Source organism: Miniopterus schreibersii (genome assembly GCF_964146895.1).
Source record: "Miniopterus schreibersii genome assembly, chromosome: 14".
NCBI classification, from domain to species: Eukaryota; Metazoa; Chordata; class Mammalia; order Chiroptera; family Miniopteridae; genus Miniopterus; species Miniopterus schreibersii.
The window spans coordinates 32,897,601-32,923,686 of NC_138114.1; the positions used below are offsets into that span (position 1 = coordinate 32,897,601).

Genomic DNA, 26,086 nt, shown 5'->3' on the forward strand with positions numbered 1-26,086 from the left:
GAAGACGGGTAATAGAAAGCCAATTAGTGCCATTTACCAGCCCCACCCAAGGACCGGCGAGTTCAGTGAATATATCTCATTTTGGTACCAGGGCTGATGAAGATTCTACTGATCTCCCCCCAAGACGTCCCCTAAATGCCTAGCCTTTAGAACCCCTTTAGTCTCCCTCCAGAGAGCACACCCTTGCCATTCTCTTTCCCCTCATCTTCCCCCACAGGCACATGCCCCCTAAACTCTAAGGGACCCCAGGAGATCTGCAACCAGGGGAGCAATGGGCAGGGGCAGCTCGTCCCTGGCTAACCCCCTGAACCTGTCTCCAAGGCCCCCTTGTCTCTGACCTCCCAGTGAGCCAAAGCAGCCCAGCCTAGGCTCTCCTGTCACTTCTTCTATGCCCTTCCTTGTGTCACTGTCCTAAGTGTGTTTTTCCTGCAGTCAATAAATTCTTGCTTTCTTTTCTACACTTTGTTTCTTGATTGAAATCTTTCCCTCAAGAAGACAAGAACCGAGGTCTCGTCATCTCCCTGGTAACAGCGTTTTGGTAATGTGGTGGGCAGTTAGACAGGAGCAGAGCAAGGATGGGCCAGGTACAGAGGGTCACCAGGCCGGAAAGGCCTGGGTGCCTAGCAAAGGAAAGCATAGGGTGGGTGGGACCTTGTTCCCAGGGTGAACTTTCCTCCCCTAGCATATCTCTGGTCATACTGTTTGGACCCCTGGCCTTTCCTCCCTAGAGATAACATCTAGGTCTCAGTTGGATTTCAGCTCCAGGCCCAGAAGAGCAACAAAACCAGCCACAGCTGACCTCAGGATCAGCTGCATTGAATAATGACGCCCTCGTGTCAACCAATCAGTGGAGACCACAACCCTGAAAGGACCCACCTGGAAAACAGCTGAATATTCTATTGAGATCTTGCCCCTCGGACCTCCCTGAAGATCTCCACCCTTTAAACTCTTAAACCCTTAAAATCCTTAGGATGGAGGACTTCTCCCTCCCAGGAGCAAGCCCATGCCTTTCTCTTCCCCTTCCTCCCTCCCCCCAAACACAGTTACCATTACCTTCCTCACTCCCAAGTTCCTAGGGTCCTTACTTTTTGCCTCTTTAACTTGTTTCCTCAGCCCATTTCTCCTACGGGTTACTTCTTCCACCTCTGTGACTTTATAAATAAATGTTTTCTTATAGTTTGGGCCTTGGCTCTGAATTCTTTCCTAGCCAGAACCCAACTACCTAGGGAACCCAGGTCTGGTGTGACCCCACCGGTCTAACGCTTGGTGCCATTCCTGCCACCTACGACCTCAAGACAAGAACCGAGGTCTGGCCATCTCCCTGGTAACAGCTCTTTAGTAATGTGCTAGGCAGTTAGACACATGAGCAGAGCAAGGATGGGCCAGGTACAAAGGGTCACCAGAGTGGAAAGCCCTGGGTGCCTAGCAAAGGACAATATATAAAGCTCCAGATTGCTAAATCCTTTGATACATTAATTCCACTCTGTACTAAGTAAATTATTATGCATACGTTCAAAAATTCACCTTAAAAAAAAATCATTGACAGTTTACCAATAATAAGGAAACTAATTTATTGTCCCAAAATAAAGGGCTGGTTAAATAAATGATTATCCATTTTGCAGGACAGCACTTAATGATGTGAGAGTGTTCATTATGTATTACTAAATGAAAAGGTCAGGTGATCAAATGGTACACTTCATACAATTACAATTTTGTGTAAAAATTAAACTGCTATCTGTACAAAGAAAATATGAGAAACTTTAGACCGAAGTGTTAACGACCGTTATTGCTGGATTGTGAATCAGGGTGACTTTTTTTTTTTTTTTTTTACAATCAATACATTTAATCTTCATAATCAGAGTTACTTTAGAGTTCTCAATCAAAAATTTCTCCGTAATGATGCAAAAGAAAAAGAAATTGTCTTGACTTGGCTTCAGTAAGCAGATACCTGATTTCTGGCCCTGGCAGTTCCCATCTCAACAGTTCCTTCCTTTCTCAGGCAACACCCTACCCATATCAAGCCTGTAGACACAAGACATCAAGAAAGACAAGGAAGGGTAGGGCAGGGCTAGAGGTCTGGACTTGTTCCCTGGGTGCTGGGACCAGGAAGGTGGAATTAAAAGATTAGGTGATATTGGAGTAGGAGGATCTACCTAGCTGACTTTAGGCTGCTGGTTCCATTGTAGGGATAACTATGCAAAACTAAGAATCTAAGAAAAAGGTGCCAGAAAAGGAACAAAAAATAAGATTTTATATTAAAGTACCTGCCTTGATCCTGAAAGAAAACAAACCAGTGGTAACAGCAGTACTGAGCAGTGTCTTAAGTACAGAAAACCCAAATACCACTCACTGATTTCGGTATGAACAAAGCTAAGATCAACTACATAAAACAATGCATATACCATAAGAAGGCTTTCAATCAAGTAAATAATACGTTGCCTTTTTTTAAAGGGGAGGCCTAGCTGGTGTGGCTCAGTTGGTTGGGAGTCGTCCTGTGCACTGAAAGGTTGCAGGTTCGAATCCCAGCTAGGGCACAGGCCCAAGTTTCCGGCTTGATCCCGGATAGGGGGAGTGCAGGAGGCAATCAATCAATGTTTTGCTCTCACATTGATGTCTCTCTCTCTCTCTCTCTAAAAATCAGTAGAAAATCTTTTTTTAAAAAAGAGAGAGAAAGAAAGAATGATAAGGAAAGCCTGACACCCAAGAGCAGTTGTTTAGCCAGTTAGGTGGCTGACCCGACCAGGCCTCTCTCAGGTAGGAATTTGGGGTAGGAAGAGGTCTGATTTACCCACCTACTACATACATTATTGTCAGGGCAAAATGCTTATGTTAAATTTGGCATTTCAGAACGCACTTGAAGGGACACAGCTATGTTTTCTGGAAAGGATCACTGTGGGAAAGGCCACCTACCCGTGTGACAATAGCCCTTCTCCCACTGACACAGCCTCAGGTTCTGATGGACTTTCTCCCTCTCACACTCACAAGGGTGGGGAACGAAAGGGCTGATCATATTCTTATATTCCAGAGGGGAAAGGGCAATAGCGAGGACCCAGTGTGCTCTCCCTCCCTGGAGCACTCGCCAGCCTTCCCTGCCCCTCAGGCGCCCAGCTGTGTTACCATTAGCTTCCTCACTCCCAAGCTTCAAGGGCCCTTCCTTTACCTCTGTAACTTGTTTCCTAAGCCCATTTCTTTTATGAATTACTTTTTCTACCTCTGTGATTTGCCAAATAAATATTCTTTTACAGAGTCTGGGTCTTGGCTCTGAATTCTTTCCTAGCCCAAACTCAAGTACCAAGGTTGCTGAACCCAGATCCAGTCTGACCCCACTGGTCTCACACCTGGTGCAGGTCCTGCCACCTACAACATCAGCCACCAATTCTAAAGTCTAGATTCCACCACTTTTGCCACCCAGGCCCAAATTATCGTGGGGCACAATGGGCTCAGTGCCTAGGGCCTGCAGTATTTTTTAACACTCATGAAAATACTTTCATTTCTTTTAAAATCAGAAGAAAACATAGAAACTTTCAGGTAAAAAAAAAAAAAATGTTGTACTTATATCAATGTACAAATCTTTATACCAACATTTTGCTCCACACCTAAACCCAGGTTAGAACACACAGGATACCATACCAGAGTCTACTTTGCATATGCAATTTAAACTGGATCTTGATGGTTTGTTTACAACTGTATTTCTTTAAAGCAACTTCAATCTTAGAATTCAGTGCAACTAAATTTTAAAGTCAAGCACTTGATTACATTTATTTTGAAAAAAATTACTAGCTATATCCACACATGTTACATCTCAAATTTGCATCATAAAAACCATGTAAAACATTTGGTTTTTTGATATATCTTTATTGATTTCAGAGAGAGGAAAGGAGAGAGAGAGAGAGATAGAAACATCAATGATGAGAGAGTCATTGATTGAGCCCACAACCCGGGCATGTGCCCTGACCAGGAATCGAACCCCAATCGCCTGGATCCTAGGTCGATGTTCAACCGCTGAGCCACGCCCGGCTGGGCTAAAGCATTTGTTAAAATACAAACTCATGGGCCAGTGCCTGTAGATTCTGAGAAAATGTTTTCAATGAGGGGCCTCTGTAATTCTTCTTGCTGCTCAAGTTCAAAACCAGTTTTAGTTGAATCAAAATAAATACTTTACGTAGCTGGACCATGACTTAAAAGTGAGAAATCGGGGTTTGAATAAGCTGTCCTTGCTAGTAACTTCGAGGGACTGAGACTGGCAGCCAGGGGCAAGGTAATGACCCAGTAGACATTCCTATTCCCATGAGGGCCTTGAACACATCTAATTGCTTGTTAATAAAATTATCTATGGACAATTTATTACATAAGTGCCACAGGTGATTTTCAAATTTTAAATATAGCTTTTGGGTGGATGACACAGTTACTGTTTTGTCCATGAGTAAACCCCATGGCTATAGCTTTAGATACATTCCACGTATAATTAAGTTTTGTCATTGTGCTCCTCTCTGCCAGTGGCTCCCATTTTAAAGGTAACCAGGCATTCCTTCGTAAAAAAGTCAGCTCTCTCACTTATATGTGGAATCTAATGAACAAAATAGAAACTGAGGCATGGATACATGGAACAGACTAACAGCTGTCAGAAGGTAGGGGGCTCAGGGGACTGGATGAAAGACGGTGAAGGGATTAAGCAACACACACACACACACACACACACACACACACGTATATAACACAGAGACACACACAGCAGTGTGGTGATAGCAGAGGGAAAGGGGGGGCTAAGTGGAGGGGGGCAAAGGTGGGGATGGAAAGAGACTTTGTTTGGGGTGATGGGTTGTACAATGCAATGCGAAGATGATGTTTTATTGAGTTGTTCACTTGAAACCTGTAGCCCAGTAAATTTACAAAAGGGAAAGTTAGCTCTGGCAACAATACTCACATATTTAGGTCAGGCAGCCTGACATTCTTTGATTTGCAAACCATGCGGTTGACCTTGATACAGACAGAAACACCAAAATAAAAGCTATGTTAAGATTTCAGAAAGAAAAGAAAAGCTCTTTCAGGGCACCATTCTGGTGGCATCATTAAATGTATTTTTATTTTGGATCTGGAGGATGAGGAGACAGGGGTAAAATGCAGCCAGAGATGAAGAAATCCAAAATGCCAAATTCATGAGCTTAAAAATACACTTCTTTGCCCAGCCGGGCATGGCTCAGCGGTTGAGCATCGACCTGGGATCCAGGTGATTGGGGTTCGATTCCCGGTCAGGGCACATGCCTGGGTTGCGGGCTCGATCAATGACTCTCTCATCACTGATGTTTCTGTCTCTCTCTCTCCCTCTCCTTTCCTCTCTCTGAAATCAATAAAGTTATATTAAAAAAAAAAAATACACTTCTTTGCCCAGCCGGGCATGGCTCAGCGATTGAGCATCGACCTAGGATCCAGGAGATGGCAGTTCAATTCCCGGTCAGGGTACATGCCCAGGTTGCGGGCTCGATGCCCAGGCGGGGGTGTGCAGGAGGCAGCCGATCATTGATGTTTCTCTCTCTCTCTTTCTCCCTTCCTCTCTCTGAAATCAATAAAGATATATTTTAAAACAAAACATTTATTTGATTCTCTTACTCAAGTCCCTGAGCAGCTCAGTGAAGTACAGTTTCTTTCCAGAGGTCCTGGGGCCCCTCCCTACCACCCTTACAAGAGAAATCAGAGTAGAAAGAGAGGTGTCCCTTTAGTGACCATCGAGCTCATCTCCTCCCCACTATCCCTACAGTCAGCCTATGTTTCCGCTCCAGGCCCACAGACCCTGAACTAAAAAGAAGATTCCATAGATTGGACTATGCAGATACGTGCCAAGGGCCAGGAGTGCGCGTGTCTGACTATCCCCATGTGACTGTTTCAGCAGCCAGAGCTGATCATAGCTTCTACCCGAACAGCTCCTCCAACCACCCAAGGCCCCTCCTGCGGGTCAGGATGGTAATCTCATTACTTGTTTAAACAAATCCCAGTTTAAACCACCAAGAGGCTTAGCTTTCCGTCCTGACAAGCTGCCAGAGCACACTTATGTACTTCAGGGATGCTCCCAACAATTTAACACCACAGAGTGGTTAATTAAAGAGGCTTCGGGGAGAACAGCACTGCTAGTCGGCACCGCCAGGCAGAACAGATCTACTGGAGATGGGGCTTGTTCGTTTATTTTATCTGGACTGTGAAGGTCTGGCAAATCTCTAAAGTCGAGCTGAGCGGGGAATGAGGAAAGATGTGCTAACCGCTCACCTGCAATGCAAACTGAAATAAAGGTCACTACCACCCTCGCCAAGTAATCTGAGAACAACTACGTGCTTATGCATCCACCGATTCATTGAACAGATTTTCATTTTGTTCCTAGACAGTGTGAGGCACTGTGGCACAGTGCTGGGGGGTGGCAATGAACCTGCCCCCTTAGCACTCACATTCTAGGCTGCAGGACTTATTGTTAATCAAGAAGAACAGTCTAGAAAGAAGGGAAAACTCTGCTGGGTGAAATTCACATTGTCCAAGTATCAGACACTAATTAATTAAAACAATCCTTTAATATTTACGAATGACAGCTCTATGCAGGTTTCCCTCTTAAGCACAGTAACTATAACAAAGTAAAGCCTGACACTTCCTAGCCATTCATTATAACTAAACTGGAGATGACATTCAAACATAAAGTTTAAGATGCTACTTCAAAGTTGAGATGCTACTTCAAACCCCATAGGATGGCTATAACCTAAAAAATGGAAAATAACACTTGTTGGTGAGGATGTGGACCACATGTGGGTATATAAAATAGTGCGGCCACTTTGGAAAACAGTCTGGCAGTTCTGCAAGAGGCTAAACATGTTAGTGTTTGATCTAGTAAGTCCACTCTTAGGTATATACCCAAAAGAACTAAAAACATATGTCCACACAAAAACTTAAATGCAAATGTCCATGGAAGGTTTACTCATAATAGCCAAAAAAGTGGAAGCAACCCAAATGCCTATCAACCAGTGAATGAATAAATAACATGTGTTATCACCATACAATGAAATATTACTTGGAAATAGGAACAAAATACTGATACAATTAAGACATGGATGAACCTTGAAAGCACTAAGGTAAGTGAAAGGAGCCAACCACAAAAGGCCACATATTATATAATTCCATTCATATGAAATATCCACAATTAGTGGTTGCCTAGGGTTTGGAGTCGTAGGGAGGAAACGGGTGTGGCTGCTAATGAGTTTTTTGGGGGGTGACAAAGTGTTCTAAAATTGCAAGGTATGGTATAGGGAAGAGAGTCAATATAGTAATAACTATATGTGGTGACGGATGGTTACTGGACTTATGGTAATGATCACTTTGTAAGGCATATAAATGTTGAATCTCTGTGTCACACACCTAAAACTAATATAACACTATATGTCAATTATAATTCAAAATAAATTAATTAAAAATAAAACTGTGGTGATGACTGCACTCAATATGCGAAAAATATTGAACTGTACACCTTAAATGTTATATCTCAATAAAGCAGCTTTTATACATATACAAAGCTCTGGTTTTCATTTTATAGATAACATTTAAAATATAGATGCCGAATTATAAGAAAGAAGGAAATCTTTCTAAAATGTTATGATGCATTTTCCCATATTCTTAAAGAAAACTGTAGCTCTTTCTGATGACTCAGGGTCATATAAGAATTGGTTACTGTCCTCAGGAGGTTCATAAACCTGTGCTTCCCGGGCTGCTGTGGTTTAAGTATTCTTTTGTCTTTATTACAGCTTTCTGTGTCCCGCTAAAGGATTAACACTGTTCATTTCTTGCTGCTGTCAGTGTTACTGTAGTATGTCTATCCCAAACCTGCAATGAATGAAGAGAAACCAGAAAAATTAAGTCTGTTAAAACTGTGACTTGGTAAGAGTCCATAGACTCAGAGCACAGGAAGAACTCCAAGTGTAAAATGCATGGGTATCTCCAGTGCTATCTACTTTGCAACACTGATTTTGTTCGCTCAGAAATGTTTACTTCCTTCCAGGTACTCAGCTGCCCTCTGGGTTATTGCTGGCAAGTGGCCAGAGTGATGATCACTGTAATTAGTAATAAATGTTCATTTTGGTTTTGTTTTTTATTATAACAACCTTTATCAAAGGCACAGCTAGATGTAACATCTCACTGGGAAAAGAGATTGAAACTTAAAAGTATACACAGGAACTTTAAAATATTTTATTTATCTGGCGCCATTTAGTTTGGGGGCATAATACCCTTCTATATCATTAAGGTGAGATTTTCAAACTCTTTGGAACTTTTTTTGTTCTATTGCATCTTAACTCTGGGTCTCGCAAACAAAAGAGATAAAAAGAAACATCTTATTTACATTGGTGTGTTTCACCCACACACACAAAATCATTGAATGTAAAGTTTGTGAGAATGATGCTGTTTTGATGAACATAAAGGCTGGAAAACTGACACGTACAGATGACAGCTGCAGTTTTACGAACTTCAGCATCCATTTGCTTCTGCACTTTGTTTGGATTACACAATACGGGGGAAGGCCTGCTTTACAGAATAGGTGCACATCCTGTTTTCAATAAGCTTTCCTTGCAGTCTCAGGGATTTCTTGAATCAAAACTGATTCAGTAGTTTGAAAAGATTCACTGAAAATGTTTCCCAAAAAGCTGAAAACTAAAAAATATCTAACAACTTGCTTTACTTGTAACAGATATAAAAATCAAACTAAAAGCACCTACACCTTATCATAAGTGTTAAAACACTAACAGCATCATCACTAGGACTTGACAGGTTACCCATTTACTTGTTATGACATAACTGACCTAAGCCAGAGTGAGAGCATTTGCCAAGCAAATAGGGCTAAGCCTTGACTAAAATTTAATGGAGTTTGGTACAAGTGGGTGGAAGGGGTGTACTGGCTTGTGCAATTTTGTGTGGACATATATGCATAGGGCAAACTTTTTAAAAGACTTCAGAGTTAAACTTGCCAGTAAATGGTCTATTTATAAGAATTCAGAAGCTTATTCCAATTTCTATAAATAATGAGTTAACCCAGCAGCAGTACTGTCCCAATGAACACTAAGAGCTTACCATGTGCCGGGTGCTGTGCTAAGAGCTTTACATGCAATATTTAACTTAATTCTCAAAACCCAATGAGGTAAGCAGGCACTACTATTATGCCCATTTTACAGATGAAGAACCTAAGACTCAGAGACGTTAAGAAACCCACCCAAGCTTTAGTTAGGTGGTCTCCCGCATGCTTTTTAATTACAGCATTTAAATAGACAAAAATTTTGAATGAATTATTTGGACCCCATAAAAGTTCCATCCTTTACATGGCTGATGCATAACAAATATCCATTAACAGGAAAACAAAAGAGCAAATCTGAACACTTTGTACACCATTACTTACACGATCCATATAAAAACTGATATTAATGATGTCCCTGTATTATGAGGAAATAATAAATGATACTTTATTCTGTCAAAGAAAGCAGGTGTATAAAATGCATGTGAAGCCCATTTTGCATAAAACTTCAAGTCATGAAACTGACAAAGGGGAACTAGTCCTGGCAGGAATACAGGTAAGAATCCACCAATTTTAAACTGGTCCCATATCCAGGAATGCTTGAGGAACAAGAGTGATACTAAATAGATTCAGATTATTTGTCTTTGTTCCAGGTTCAACCCTGAATCCAGTACCTCCAGAGTCCCAGGCCTGAGTCCAGACAACCCTAATTGTCTTCAGGGTGGATGTCAGCTTGCCTGCTCCCACTAATAACTTCAGAGGAAAGGAAAGGGGTGGAATTCATTTAATCCTGCTCCTAATGTCTCAATCTCAAAACCAAAACTACAGAGGAGATACTAATCATTTCTAGTTCAGTGATTTGGGGGTGATCCCAAAGCACCCTTTTTTGGCACAGGATTATTTCATTCTGAGAATGAAGTTTCAGATCACAGGCCATGAAAAAATGGTTAAAAATTAATCATAAACAAACAGGTACTGGCAAACAAATGAATCCTCAGAGGCAACAGAATATCAGATTACCATCTACTAATAAACAGAATGTAACAATATGCACTGTGGTTAGTAACTGATTTTTTTTTTTTTTTAATCCTTACTTCAGGATATTTTTTCCATTGCTTTTCAGAGAGTGGGGGAGAGAGAGAAACAATGATGTGAGAGAGACACATCGATTGGTTTCCTCCCAAGAGTACCCCGACCAACAGGGCTGGAGATAGAGCCTGCACCTGAGGTACATGTCCTTGGCTGGAATCGAACCCAGGACCCTTTAGTCTGTAGGCCAATGCTCTAACCACTGAGCCAAACCGCTTATGGCTAGATAACTGATTTATTATCTAACTGATCATCATAAAATACTATAGTCTCTCAACTAGATATAACACATTGTTCACTTTTTCAGCAAGCAGAGAGTATGGTTTATTTTTTACTTTTTATCATCACTGAACTTTTTCTTTCTTTTTAAAAAATTTATCTTTCTTGTTGAAAGCATTACAGATGTCCCCTTTTTTCCTCATTGACCCCTTCCACTCCACCCCCACCCCACACCCCCAGGCCTTCACCACAATCTTGTCTGTGTTTATGGGTTATGCATATATGCATATAAATTCTTTGGTTAATCTCTGCCCACCCAACCTTCCCTCTGAGATTTAAAAGAGCCCTTATCTTTTAGAAATATATATGAAAACTTTGCTTCAGCATCGCTTAGTTTGGGAGGGGAAGGTTTCCGTGTAATTACATAATACATAGAATAAGGCTGAATATGAGTTGATACTGAGAGTAGCTGAAGGATGAGTAATTAGCAGTTAGTTATACTCTATACCCTGGTTTTATATAATTTTGAAATTTTCCTAAATAAAAAGATGGTTTTTGGCCCTGGACGGGTAACTCAATTGGTTAGAGCATCGTACCGATATGTCAACATTGCGGGTTCGATCCCAAGTCAGGACACATACAAGAATCAACCAATGAATGCATAAATAAGTGGAACAACAAACTGATGTTTCTGTCTAAAAATCAATAAATAATTTTTTTAAAATAAAAAAGACTGTTTTTAAGTATTGACACTCTCCAAATATTCATCTAGGACAGTGAGAGGACAAAAGGAGCCAAATGAGTTTGCCTTTGGAATAAAATTTGAATGGGTATGAAGGGAAAGTCCCTCACAAATCCTGTTTATGGAACCAAACATACCAAGCGCCTTTTCTCTTGGCTGGGACAAATTTCAACGTGCCTGTCCTCACCAGAAACATAAAATGAAGCTATTCTGGCAACTCCACCCTGCCATTTCTGCAGCAATAAGTACATTAGAAAGGTGCCAGTCTCAACTGAGGCCAGATTTACACCTAGTTAAAGAAAAAAATGTTGGCGTTCCCAATCCATACGTAATGAACTCAGGATAATCCATGACATCCAAAATAAAAACAGTGAATCATAAATAAGGATTATGAACTCCAAAGTCATGATTTTTCTTTGATTAATACTTGCACACATATCACACACATATACATGCACACATACAAAGACATGAAGGCATGTAGTAGACTCCCCTCCTGCCCTTGGTCCCCCGCTCCATTGCTGGTACACTAACCCCTGTTTGTTCTACTTACTGGGTAATTCAGCGCTGAGCCCAACTATATTTGAGGTAGGGATTTAAGAGGGAAAAAAGCAACAGATAACACTGTGATTCTAAAGCCTACCCTTATACCATAGCGGGCCCTGAAATATGTGCAGAATACTTTCTTTCCTGGGAATGAGGCTCCCTCATCTAGCTTGTCTTCGGGCATTGTCCTACTTAGCGGAGGGCACACTGACCTGTTCCTCCCATTCTTGCCTCAAATGCTTTAATCATTCAGTTTGCATTACTGATGCTCTCTAGGACTTTTCTCTGAGTGACATGTGACCTGAATCCCGGTCTGTGGTGCACCAGTAAGTATTTAACAACTGGCTCTCTGAAAATAAAGCCCTATTTTCAGCATTGGCCAATTTTTATTGCATAAACACATCCACTATGGTCAATTTCAAGCTATGAACACAAGGACATTGAATGCAGAGTTGGGAAGTAATGCATACAACCAGCTCCCAGAGCCTGTAGGAACCAACTCCAGTATACTGCTAGGACTCCTGTGGTACCCCTAACATTCTTTAAAGGTGTTCATGAAATATTATGTAATCACCCCAAAGAATAAATCACATTTGAGTCTAAGAACCTCCCTTAGAAGGTAGATGTGGTATCTCTTTGACCAAGCTGATATTACCTTCCTCCCCCTAAATATATAGCATCTCTAGATATTTTTCAGGAAAACGTATAAATGGTAAAGATCCTCAGCTATGTTCAAGTCCTCTGACTCAAATACCCACAGTATAGTGACTTATGGAACTACCATAGCATTGAGTAAAATCAAGCCAGGTAACTAGCTACAGGCTGCACTCTAGCTTAGAAAAACATGAAACCGAGTGTGTCATCCTGAGTTTAGCACAGTGCCTGGCCCCAAGGAATAAAAACTGGTTTGCCCCTGTGGGACCCATAGGGATTATTAAATCTGTGTTCAAGGCCACCCACGTCAAAATTTGCCTGATCCCTTTATGATGTGTATTAAAAGGGGCCAAAGACTAAACCTGACTAGCTCAGGGGAGGCCTGTGCAGTGGTCTTGCAAATTCAGAGACCTAATATAACTACCAAGAATGGTCTGAAATGAAAACATTTTACTTAAAAGCAGTTTATGGTAGGTAGTCATGTCCTAGGCTAGAATCTTCCCTGAAAAATTTTTACTTTAACTAAGCCGGTCTATTGTCTTTTGCATCTCCAATGGATTTCATGTAACCCACTTGCCTCATCTCTTTTGATTGTAATGTATAAAATAAGGTGCAGAACCGTCATTCATCCGTTGAGATTTTGCTTCCCGACAATTGTCTACAGCTTGGCTCAAATAAACTCACAAAAATTCTTCACAGGTTTGAATGTTTCTTAGATTAACAATGACAACCCCACGGAGCCATCACCCACTCTAAGCTTTAATACTTTCTGGCAACCCAATGCAACCGGCTCTGAATCTCATTGGTGATCAAGTCTGGCAGGCGAGGATTTGGGGCTTGGTTCTTCAGAGGGTGGGATCCCAAGAAACAGTCAAGATAAAACAATTGTCTTTATCTATGAGCTCTCATGGAGAAGACAGATTAGATATACTGTATTGTCAAGGAATACCGGGCAAAGGTTATGGGAGGCAGATTTTGACTTAATATAAGGAAGGACATGATAACAGTTAACATTTACTGAGTGCTTGATTTGCTAGAAGCCTCACCACACTGTTTACACTTACCCAGCTTGAGGTTAACTAAGTCCATCCCTGCCCCCTTCACTCCTGGACAGCCTACCTCAGGCTATACAGGAGTTGTTTGTCCAGAAGCCCCAGCGGATTCCTAGTAACTGGCACTGCCCAGGCTGGCCACAGGTCACAGAGTTTCAAGAAGGTCCAGACTGTCCTGAGCTGCTATCTCAAGTCCCTGTGGCCTCAGATTCAGCATAAGGCCAAGGGCAAGCACACCAGAATGTTCACAGGTCAGTCTCGAGGGCAATGGGTTCCCAGAAGGATCCAGGTCCTCATATGCCACAAGGAAGTTTTCTGGGCTGTGGGTTAAAATGAAGGTCCAAGAACTGGCTGCCCAGCAATTCTGAGTTCTGAAGTGATGTTCAGTTCATGTAGCTTTTATAAAGGAAAAGTGCTCCCTAGCCTAGTCCTCATATCTTTTGTGCTTATCTGCCTCCCTCAAGGCCTGAGATACCAATCAGTAGAGATTGAAGGAAGATACTTCCTTTTCAAAAAGAACTAGATTAGCAGTGATGTAAATTATACATTCTTCTTACAAAGTTGCCAACATCGCTCTCTAGCAGGGTACACTGTACCCGGTCTGGTATCAACAGTCGTAATGGGGCAATCTATGAATGTGACAGTGAGGTCAAGGCTTGTGACACTGGTCAGGTGTCCTCTAGAAATGTCAGGGGGCACTAGGGGAGCTTCCATTCAGGTGATGTCAGCTCAAGTTGGAGGATACCCAGAAACCCAGCCCCTAAAAGGTTCTCAGCTGGAAGAAGATAAGTTCATGGAAACCCTGAGACTTCAGCAAGTTTTAAAAGCCTCTGTGTCTAAGGGCAATGGTATTAATATTAAATGTCCTATATTAATAGTAGCTGGTATTAATAGTAAGATATCTTTTACTATGCACCTACCAGGGTCCAGGCATTCTACGATACACTTTATTTATGTTTTCTACATTTGGTCCTCAAAGTGATTTAAAAAATAGGCACCATTATCTCTATTCAACAAAGCAAGCTTCTAAGAACTTAAGAATTTCACACTGTTAATTAGTAAAATAAGGATCTGGTGGCTCCAAAGGTCTAGAAGCCTCCACTCCAGAAACTGTCCACAATTCCTTAGAACCCACTAGAATCCTAAGTCTGGTCCAGTGGCCCAACACAGTCAAAATCTGAACTTAGATAATTTTACCCCAAGTACTTGAAAGGAAAATCATGATGGTACCTGTCTCACTCCATTCGGACTGCTGTAACAGAAATACCATACACTGGGTAGCTTATAAACAGCAGAAATTTATTTCTCACAGTTCTGGAATACAAGATCAGACATCGGCAGATTCAGTGTCTGATCAGGGCCCACTTCCAAATGGCTATCTTTTTGCTGCAACTTCACAAGGCAGAAGGGGCTGGCTAGCTCTCTGGGGTCTCTTTTACAAGGGCACTAATCCCAATCATAAGGGTTCAAACATCATGACCTCCTAATAATCACCTCCTAAACGCTCTACCTCTTAATATCATCACCTTGTGGTTAGGATGTCAATATATAAATTGGGGATCTGTAATGCTTCGAACAATAAAGATAAATCATAAAATATATATGAATTTGGGAGGGACACAAACATTCAATCTACAGCAATTCCTGTCTCACAGGGTGTTGGGAATGTCTGATGCTACTGTTACTTCCACAAACACATCGATGAGCTTTTTGCCAAAGGTGTAAAAATTGCATACACTTATCTTTTCTGAAAGTTTTACAGAACATACGTCTTTTACCCGATATAAATACACAATAGGCTCGTTGTGGCAGAATAGAACATCAGGTAGCTGGCAATGGAGTTAGACTTGGGTTTGAATTCTGATCCTGCCCTTCACTGACTACAGGTTTAGGTAGGTTTCTTCACTCCTCTGAGCGTCTTTCCCCACCTGTCAAATGCAGAGTGGGAGTGATCATTGTGAACTTTTGTAAAAGCACATCTAGAACAATAGGCACATAGCTATGGCTCAATAATAGCTACTCTACTTACTCAGTCAACCAAAGCAACTACTATCAGTATTCACTATTGTCATAAGTTTTTCCATTCTCTTTCCAAACCACAAAGAAATCTGTAGAGGTCCAGGTCATTTTGATGTAACTGCCTCTAAAAATAACACTCCCTTAACCCTTTGAATTATCTGCTTCTTTCAAATACATTTCCAAGGAGAAACACACACACACACACACACACACACATGATTAGCCAACGCAGCATCTAAAAGACTGGGGAGCATGTGGGAGGCAACCAGTCATTTCACACCGATGTTTCTCTCTTTTTCCCTTCCCCTCTCTCTGAAAAGCAATGGAGAAAATATCCTCAGGTGAGAATTCAAAATATAAAATAAATAAATAAGTAAATAAGTTATAAGTAATGAAATACCAAGCTTGACACCTGCGAGATCTAGAGAAAAGGTCTACTTAGAAATTCTGTGTACCACGTTGGGTACACCGAACAGTTTCCATCTCTGATTCGGCATATTGTCATCCCAGGGTGAATATTGGCTCACATATTAAAGCTAAAGCACATGTAATTAAATATAAAAGAAGTCAACTCTTGATTTATTTTTATTTTCATGGTAATTGGTTGGTATTAAAACACACACACAATTAAAAGGCAAGCTATCACACATAAAAAAAATAAAACCAAAAAAACCCTGTCAATTAAAACCAGTACTTCTTTTTCCCCCCCACTAATTCTGTCTCTAAAACCATGATGAATTTTGTTTCATTGACTTGTTTAATGTCCCACATGTTAAAAATTAACAGCACTCTTTCCATCTTGGTTACCATGTCAAACAAAATATGCTTTGTATTAATGTTGAAATCCACTTACTGATCTTTGGGGGGAAAGTGGTGTTCGTATGTCCACCATATCCTGATACCTGACTCAGCCACTTTGGCGATGCCTGCTTGGGCCATAAATTCTTAATCCTCAGTTCAAACGTGTACTGTCCAAGTCATCAGTTCACTGACAAACTTGGGAATCAAGAAGGAAGCAACGCTAGTGTGCTCTTGCTTTCCATTTTCCCTTTTTGTTCTCAAATTTGCAATGCTTCCCATCCATCTAGAATTACTGATTAATATTATTTTAAAATATATCTTTATTGATTTCAGAGAGAGGAAGGGAGAGGGAGAGAGAGAAATAGAAGCATCAATGATGAGAGAGAGTCTCTGATCGGCTGCCTCCTGCACAGCCCCCACTGGGGATCGAGCCCGGCATGTGCCCTGACCAGGAATTGAGCTGGGATCTCCTGGATCCTAGGTCGATCGATGCTCCAGGGCTGAGCCACGCCCAGCCGGGCCTGATTATTATTATTTTTAAATGCACATGTATCCAAACATGATGCAGGTTCGACCAAAAAGTTCTACCTTTATCTTTTATCCTGGTTTTTCTAATGAGCCTGATTCAGAGGTAGTAGAAAGCTCAAGTGCCAAAGCTAAATATCTCAATATTTAGAAAACTGAAGCCTTGTACTTTCACAGTGGTGGCTCGATAAAACTGGTAACAGATCTGGGTTTATTTGTTTGTACCAGCAAGTATGTTATGTACATAATGAACTCTCACCTATTTTCTGCGAGTGTTCTATCTGGATGATCTGAGAAGTCAGAGCTTCCTTTCCAGGAGGTCGCTGCACTGATCCGGCATTTATTCTGGCCTGGTCCAAAGCCCTGGGAAGGAGGAGGGCTGCTCATGCTCCAGCTTTCTGATGATGCTCAAGTACTTGCCTTTCTGTAGCATAGTGTTCGGTGACCCACACAATGATCTCCTTTACAATTTTCTCCTCTCTCCTCCAGCGCGGCTTATCTAGCAGTGTCCTTGGGGTCTAAAATACCCAAGATTTCAAGGCAACATCTACTCACTACTCTGTGCTATTTCTGTTCCTCCTCCAAAAAATGTACACGTTATTAACCACTTTCATGGAAAATAACTTATTGGGTGGAAAGAGTTATGTACAAAGGTGGTGCTTGCAGCACTAGTAATGACTTAGAGACTGTAGCTGCAGCCAAAAGCTATGCAACAGGTTAAATCAACTATGGTCTGCTCATAAAATGGAATATTAAGAAAACACAATCATTAAAAATGACATTTTAATACTACAAGGAAATGCTTATGCTAAAATTTTGTCAATAAAAAAGTAATCCAAATGTTATTTTAGTACTACTTTTAAAATATGGCAAATTTTCAGCTGATATTTTCTGAGTGATGGAACTGTGGGGACTTTTTTTCCTGCTTTTTTGGGTATATTTTTATATTATCCAATGGAGGGGGGAGGGTAAAATAAGGTAATTAAGGGACTAGGAGTGTTACATCTAATCAAACAAAACTTTGTGGTCTTTCGTATTCTAGGCCTTTTCTTTTTTTAAACTAAGAAAGTCAGTCTGAGGTTGTCTTTGCCAGCTCAACTGTCTTGTCCTATGAACTAATGGTGGACAGTGTTCCGTATGGTGGTGAAGACAGCCGGCTTTTACCAAATGACTGCTATGAGTCCCAGGAATCTAAGTTCTTCATATATAGTATCTCATTTAACTCTCACATCCACCTCATGAGGTAGTATGATTATCCCCAACCTACAGATACTAAAACTGAAGCACAGACGTTAAATATCCAGCTCCCAGTCATCCAGCTACAGTTCAAACTCAAGCCCTCTGGGGTCTGAATAACTACATCATTTACAATACTACATTAGCCCCGCTGGTGTGGCTTAGGGGCTGGGCACCGATCTGTGACCCAGGAGACCGCAGTCAGGGCACATGCCGGGGTTGGGGGCTCGATCCCCAGTCGGGGGCACGCAGGAGGCAGCTGATCCATGACTCTCTCATCATTGATGTTTCTATTTCTCTCTCTCCCTCTCCCTTCCTCTCTGAAATCAATACAAATATATGTTTTTAAAAAATACTACATTAAGTACTTGCTGCATCTTATTAGGACTATCATTTGATTCAAAAAATCTGGGAGGTAAGCTGACTCATCAGGTGCTATTTATATAGGCTTCAAACAATCAGAGCACCCAGGAGCAGACCAAAGGAATCTCCCTTAATGCTACCTTATGGAAACTAAAAGACTTTGCCAAAGTCTGTCATAGAGATGGAAACAGCTACCTCAATGAGGTAGTGATGCCACTTATACCTTTTTCTGTGACATCAACCAAATATTCATGTGCAAGGAACAAGACAAAACATATATCATCTATAATCAGTCTTCCAACTTAACTGGGGAGGTAAGACAAATAATATAAAACAACTGGCACAAGGCAAAAAAAATGCATAATTAAATACTAAGTCATGTGTGTGGCAGAGTGGACAACTAGTGCAGAAGTCAGGTAGGAAGAACTGTCAGCTCCAAAGTATTCTAGAATCTTGAAGGTATAAAAGACAACACTTGGAGATCACCTAGCCAAGTCCAGCATTTCCAGATGAGTGCTAGCAACTTGAGGTCACACAGCTGCTAAGTAGCAGAGTCAGGTAAAGTAGCCCAGAAAGCGGTCTTGGAAAGCTTTGCAAGGATAAGGTAGGGTGAGGCGATGGCCCTTTAGATGAAAACAGTGACCAATATTTCGCTTTCCTGGCTTAGCAAAACCAATCTACCACTGGTTTGATTTTAAGATTGTGAACAGTCCCTGCACTGAGGGCTCAGATTTAAAATTTTTAAATAATGGAAAACTACTAAACTGTTTATTTTATTCCATTTATTGTTTTTAAACATTAGGCATTTTTATATGTTATTGTATTCTACCCAAAATATTACCAAATAGAAACACACCTACCCACACATGCATTCCAGGTGCCTGCCTGAGAAGTGATAATCTGACTGTCCTAACATACCTCTTGTTTGGATAGAAGTAGGTGTCTGATGTTGTAAACTGGTAAGTAGAAATTATTTATCCAGCACTGATGCTTCCACCACTGACATACTCTTAAATTTCATTTAAAGCACTTAAATACTCTGTAATAATTGCTCACAGAAAATCTATCAGACACAAGAAAATGAGGATATGCTTAACTAAGTAGCTTCATCTTAGAGTACCTAAATATCAACTGATTGAGCAGTATTTTTTATAAAAAGATACCGGAATGTTAATAGGCAATGTATAAAGATATTAAATTAAACCTAGTTTTAACTAAGAAATTTTGGTGGTGAACATAGCATATATGACTCAGAGCATGTAAAATTTATTTCAAAACTGTTTGTTCAGCCCGACTGGCGTAGGCTCAGCGGTTGAGCATCAACCTATGATGAGGAGATCCCGGTTTGATTCCCTGTCCAGGCACATGCCCGGGTTTCCGGGCTCGATTCCCAGCTGGGGGGTATAGGAGGCAGCCGATCAATGACTCTCTCTCGTCATTGATGTTTCTATCTCTCTCTCTCTCTCTCTCTCTCTCCCCCTCTCCTTCTCTCTCTCTTTCTCCGAAATCAATAAAAATATATTTAAAAAAATGTTTGTTCAAACCTGAGAAAAGAAAACATGGTATACCGTGTTATAGAATAGTAAGAAGCTAGGGAAATTCCAAGACAAGCAGAACAGGGAAAATAAGACAGATAGTTAAACAGCAGTTTACAGCCACCTAGTAAATCCTATCTTTCCTAATAGGAGAACACTTAGGAACATGTGGTTTGCACTTCTCCTTTCCAACCAGAGTGTAAATAACTTAAATCACCCTACTCAGGGTTACTGAGAACAGAAATCCAATTATGTGCTACTTGCCAACCACACACCCAAGGACAGAAAAATTAAAAGAATAAATCTCATGTTGTACATCGACATAAAGCTGATGAATATTCTATTAATCTGCCCCTAAGACCTCTCCTAAACACCCAGCCTTTAAAACCCCTGAAAATGGCCCTAGCTTGTTTGGCTCAATGGTTAGAGTATTGGCTGGCCGACTGAAGGGTCCTGGGTTCGATTCCAGCCAAGGGCATGTACCTCAGTTGCAGGCTCAATCCCCGGCCCTGGTCTGGGAGGCAACCAATGGATGTGTCTCTCTCACACTGCTGGTTCTCTCTCCCTCTCCCTCTCTCTCCCCCACTTCCACTCTCTCTGAAAATCAATGGAAAAAATATCCTTCGATGAGGATTAAAAGAAAAAAAAAAACCTGAAATGAAAGTCCCAGCACTCTTTCCCTCCAGGGAGCATGCCCCTGCTACTCCATTCCCTCTCTCCTTTCCCCACAGGCACCTGTCCCCTAACCCCTAAGGGACCCCAGGAGATTTGCAACCAGGGGAGCAATGGGCAGTAGTGGCTCATCCTGGGTCCTAGGCTAACCCCCTGAGCCTGCCTCCAAGGCCCCCTTGTCTCTGACCTCCCAGTGAGCCAAGCAGCCCAGCCTAGGCTCTCCTGGTGCTTCTTCTATGCCCTTTCTTGTGTCACTGTCCTAAGTACATTTTTGCTGCAGTCAATAAATTCTTGCTTTCTTTTCTACACTTTGTTTCTTGGTTGTAATCTTTCCCTCAAGACAAGAATCGAGGTCTCCTGGTCTACAGCAGTAGGATAATGAAGTCAATTAACTAAAATTTTTATTTTTGTAAAAAATACAAACCACTTTACTTTCTGGCACAAAGCACACAGGCATAAAGTTGTATTTTCTTGTATTCTAAAATAATCATTCCTCTGAGTTTGCAAGTACAAGTTAAGGCTCAAGGTTATTTTTACTCTGTCTCCAAGCCATTATTAGGAGTTGTATTTTCAATTCCTCAGAATTATTTTAAGAAGTGTGATGCCCTCAAATAATAGACCATTCAAGCTAGCAATACTAAACAGAAACACAATACAGTTCGTTATATTTTAGCTATGTAACAGAGAAATAACTAAAATGTGGTATCAAAAGAAGTAAAACAGGTTAATAAATCAAAATTAATCAATATTAAGTTCATACAGTCATTTGCTAAAAAGTTTCAAAAACAAAGTAACTACAAATTCAGGTGCTAGATGTCTTCCTTACAACCACAGCCAAATCTGCGGTGTGGCTTCAAAGTTCCAGACAAGATCTTAACTTTCAGCCTAAACATTTCAGACCCACAGAACACAGTATCAGAGTCACCATGTCTCACAGTCAGGTTAAAATACTTTCCGAAGTCCTGGAGGCTTTACTTGAACGCAGAAACGCTAAGAGTCTAAATTGATAAACAGAGCAACAGAAGAAACTGAAGCTGTTTGCCAAATATTAAGCTTTTACAGACAAATCCAAAACTTACCTAGCAATTTCCCTACATCAAACAGAAGAACCTGTCTATATGCAAAAGGTTCATGTTTTAATGCAATTACTTATTAGCATGCAGTTTACTTACTGTGCTTTTTGCCATTTTTCAGCTTCATTAAAGGCACCAAGAAGGAGGTAACTAGTTGAATGATGTTAGAACTCAGACAGGGAAAAAACCAGTTCTACACTGAACCCACAAATTTACATCCCAGAACGCCCTGTAGGGAAGGTACTTTGCAAACTAACTTTACATCCCCAAGCTTTAGATTGTGAAATAATGCAAATCAGCTTTCAGCGCTGTGTAATTAGCATTAGAAATCCTCAACTCTACACTCCAATCCCGAAAAAAAAAAAGAAAAAAAAAAAGAAAAAAAGAAAATCCACCTCCAATCCTCATTGGTCCATACAGTTCCGGCCCACATGGTATCAGTGGGTGTGTCTGGCCCAACCGGTCCTGTCATTGGCTGCGAGGAAGCAGCGCTTAATAGGCTGTGATTTGGAGGGTTGTCCAAGTCCCCGCCTCCAGCTCCTGGGCTCACCAATGGACCCAAGGTGCTGGCTGCTACTAGACGATTCAAAGGGCAAGCTGGCTGCCGGAGCGCCAACCCCAGAGACGAGCTAAGAGGAGGGAGAGGGGAGCTCCCACAGTCCCTCCAGCTCTACCCCTACTCCCGGACCCCAGCAAGTCTTCGCTCGCGTGCATTTCTCCATCCACAAATGAGAAAGCAGGGCAGTGCCTCTGCCTTCTATAGAGCCCCGACCTGAGGAGCCTCCGCGGCTCCGAGTCCAATCGGCCCATTCTACAGATGGGAGCAGGCAAGGCTCAGAAGGCGCGCTTTAGTACTTAGCGCCCCTTCCGGAAAAAAAGAAAAGAAAAAAAATCAATCCCGCGCGTCCCCTCGGAGCAGTCCCCGGGCGGCGGGCGCGGGAGCGCACGGGGCGCGCCCCGCCGTCCCCGGTGCCTGGCCTCGCGCTCTGCCCGCCCGCCCGCCCGCCCGCGCCAGCGCTCCCCTCCCGGCTGACTTACGCGGCCTGTTCTTCTTCCCGGAGTCCATTCTCCTCCGGAGGCGGCATTTCTTGGCCGGGGAGTCGTGCTGAGGGGGCGGCGGCTGCGGCTGCAGCTCGGGCTGGAGCGGCAGGCGCGGGGGCGCCGCGTCGCCGCCGCCGGCGGGGCCTCGGCTGCAGAGGCGCGGAGGCTGGACGGGCGGCGGGTGGAAGCCGTTGTGCAGCAGCCCGTTCACCGCCGCAGTGGCGGCGCCCGCCGCGGCCCCCGGGACGGGCGGGTCCGAGCGCTCCGCCCGCGCGCCGTGGTCGCCCATGCCGGGGGCTGGTGGGGCAGCGCGCGGGCCCCGCCTCAGGCCGCCTCGCTGGAGGTCATTCTCAGTCGTCTTTCTTTCCCCCGGTCCTTCCTGCGGCTTCCGATTCAGCAGCCGCAGAGCCGGCGCCGGGGGATGGCGAGCTGGGCGCTCCTCCCCTCCTCCCACCCTCTCCCCCAGCTCCTCGGCGTCCCGCCCCCCGCGCGCGGGCTCCGCCGCGCCCGCCTGAAGCGTGCCCGCCCCGGGCGCGGAGTCGGGGAGCCCGGCGCACCCCCAGCCGGGGCCCCCGCAGCCCGCCTCCTCCGGATCCTCGGTCCCTGCGACTTCAAATGCGGCTTCTTCGCTCCCCTGACCTGTCCCCGCTACTGAGCATGCCCAGTCCTGCCCGCCGCCGCCACCGACGACTTTCAACATGGGGACTGAAGTTCTCCGGGTTTGCAAAGACGAGAGGGGCAGGTTGGGCTTTGTGTGGCGGAGCGAGCCGAGCGGAGACCCGGCGAGGCGGGCGCGGGAGCAGCGAGCGGCTTCCGGAGCAGCGCACCCGCCGCGAAGACGCTTAAATATGGGTGGAGGTTTTAGGTTTGCCGATCCTGTCCCCGGTGGGCAAGATACCTTTGCAAGGTCATTCACGTCGTTCCCTCCTCCCTGAAACCTTTGTGAGCTGCTCGCGTTTAGTTAGGAGACCAAACTACTCGCAGGCCTGAGGGGGGAGGGAGGACGACGATTATTTTTAGAAAGGTAGGCTGATTTGGAGAGGGAGAGGAGTGACATTTCTTTGCTGGCACGGACGCGAGCACCATGTGGCCTCGCGGAGTTGTCTTTTGCAGGGAGGAAACCTAGGAATACAGTGTAAGGACGGTGAAGGACACAGCTGTAGGCAGGATTAGCCAGGGCTGGAAGAGACCAAGTAAACAGAAGCAGCCCCAGCTATAAAAAGCACCTTCCTCACCCAGAAAGGACTTCAAGAGACAATGCCACGCTATTTGTGCAGTTAAGGAGGTGCCTGTGTTTTAAGAAGGTAGGGTAGCATCCCATCAAGTGGTGGTCGACACCATAAACTTTGGAGTCAAACTGGGTTCAAATTTCGACTTAGCAAACTAAGGAAACCCAAGAAAATCATTGCTAAAGTTAACACACGTGGCCGTCTGAAACAGGACTGGGCATGCCCAGTAGGCTGGACGAATTTGGGTGGTGAGGACCTTCCCAAAATTGTTAATCCCTGAGGCCTCAGGTTTTGAATGTACCTGAAAGTAGCAGGTACAATCAATCTCACACAGTAAATGCTCAAAAGAGGTCATTCTTCTTATTTGTATTTATTTGTTTTAATTCTTCCCCCGAGGATATTTTTTCCATTGCTTTTCAGAGATAGTGGAAGGGAGAGAGAGAGATGGAGATCTCACATCAATTGGTTGCCTCCGGCATGCACCCTGACCAGGGTAAGGGATCCAGCCTGCAACCCAGGTATGTGTTGTTGGCAGGAACAGAACCCAGGACCCTTCAGTCTGCTGAGGCTCTAACCACTGAGCAAAACTGGCTAGGGCAAGAGGTCATTATTCTTATTACATTGTTATTAGTTCACCTTCATTTCAAACAAGGGGAGCAAACCATGCTCCCAGCCAGAATTATCGTGTGAATTTATTGTGGCTGATGGTCTCCACCATTTGTACGTAATCTGTGGAGGAGTCAGAGGCCTCCGTGCGTTTAGCAGCAGCCAGGGCCTACGGCTCAGATTGGCAACACCTTCAGCAGAGCCCCACCCAGAATCAGAGATGTAGGCACCTGGCTAGGCACTTGGCACTTTGCATCTTGATAACCTTCTATACCTGGCTCATTGCCCCTGCTCTGCTCATGCCTCTCCAACTGCCCACCACAGAACCAGTGCTCACTTGAGAGCTCTGGTCCATCTACTCATTTTTTTCAGGTAAGGAAACTAAGCCACAGAGAGATGGCTGAGGTTATTACGAGCAAAGCTAGGGCTAAACCCTAAATTTTCTAATTACCTCTGCTTCCCTGACCTTATCATATTTGAAGACAGAAAACAACCTAGTGATCTGACCCTTTGCCTACCTTTTCTGCATCGTCATGGGCGACCTGAGCTCCCTCCACAAAGCAGCCTGTCAGTTCCTCAGGTGGTTATCTCTGCATCTGCTGTTTCCATTGCCTGAAATTCTCTTCCCCTAGACCTCTTTGTGTACTGGATTCCAACTCAATCTTCAGATCTCCACTTCAGTCTCTTATATTTAGAGAAACCTTCCTGATCCTTAGGACTTGATTCCACATTAACTCTACGATGGGAATAATAATAGAACATTACTGCCCTGGCCAGTTTGGCTCAGTGGTTAGAGGGTCAGCCCGCCAACTGAAGGGTCCAGGGTTCGATTCCAGCCAAGGGCATGCACCTCTATTGCAAGCTTGATTCCCAGCCTGGGTTGGATCACGTGCAGGAGGCAACCAATCGATGTGTGTCTCTCACATCGGTGTTTCTCTCTTTGTCTCTTCCACTCTCTGAAAAGTAGTGGAGAAAAATATCTTAGGGTGGGGATTAAAAAAAAAAAAAAAAAAGAATGTTATTGAGTTGTTACAATGATGAAATGAATATATCTGTAAAGTGCCCAGTACATCGTAAGTACTATGAAAAAGTTAGATATTATTCTTTGATTGTCCATACCCCCCCACACACTACTCTGAAATCTCCATTAAGGAAAATATGTCTTGTTCATCATTGTATCTCTACGAAGCTCTTGGTAATTATTTGTGACTGAATAAATGACGTGATATTTCACCCAGGGTATCTCTCACTTTCTACTCTACTGTACAATTGCTAAGAGGGAAAAAAAAAATTTCATCGATACTTAAATATTCAAATATGTAGTTTTTCAAATTCCTACATAATTTAAACTGAGTAATTTAGGTAGCGGTTTACATCAGAGATGCAAATAGGAGCTTTAGCAATGCAGAATCTCCAAGGACAGAATCTCTCCAGCTTGATTCCCAGGCATGGTGAGGAGGGCCTGAGAGCCAGGTGGCTCAGACCCAGGCAGGGCACAAGTACTGGTACTGGGGACAGAACGTTCCTCACCCGCTTCCTTTCTCCAGCCCTTGTCAGGCTGGTGCCCTGGATCAGTTACACCCAACATGTGGCAGGGAGGAAGCCAGGTGGCATCTCACAGGTTTATTCAGGGGGAGTGTGTCTGAGGTGTAACTT

At 43.2% G+C, this 26,086-nt stretch overlaps 1 protein-coding gene across 4 annotated transcripts in view; it reads right to left on the reverse strand.

Annotated features, from left to right (window-relative positions):
• The window catches only part of PANK1 (pantothenate kinase 1), a 46,713-nt gene extending 23,346 nt beyond the window's left edge, over positions 1-23,367 (reverse strand). Inside the window, exon 1 of one of the 4 annotated variants that reach the window (XM_081158052.1) lies at positions 22,593-23,367. In XM_081158052.1, coding sequence (XP_081014178.1) covers positions 22,593-23,295 — 703 coding nt within the window. In that variant the 5' untranslated portion in view covers positions 23,296-23,367. Of the gene's footprint in view, positions 1-21,653; positions 21,914-22,592 lie in introns of those variants that run through there. The other 3 variants (XM_081158051.1, XM_081158053.1, XM_081158054.1) reach the window with 3 other exon arrangements.
• Positions 23,368-26,086: the final 2,719 nt, after the last annotated feature.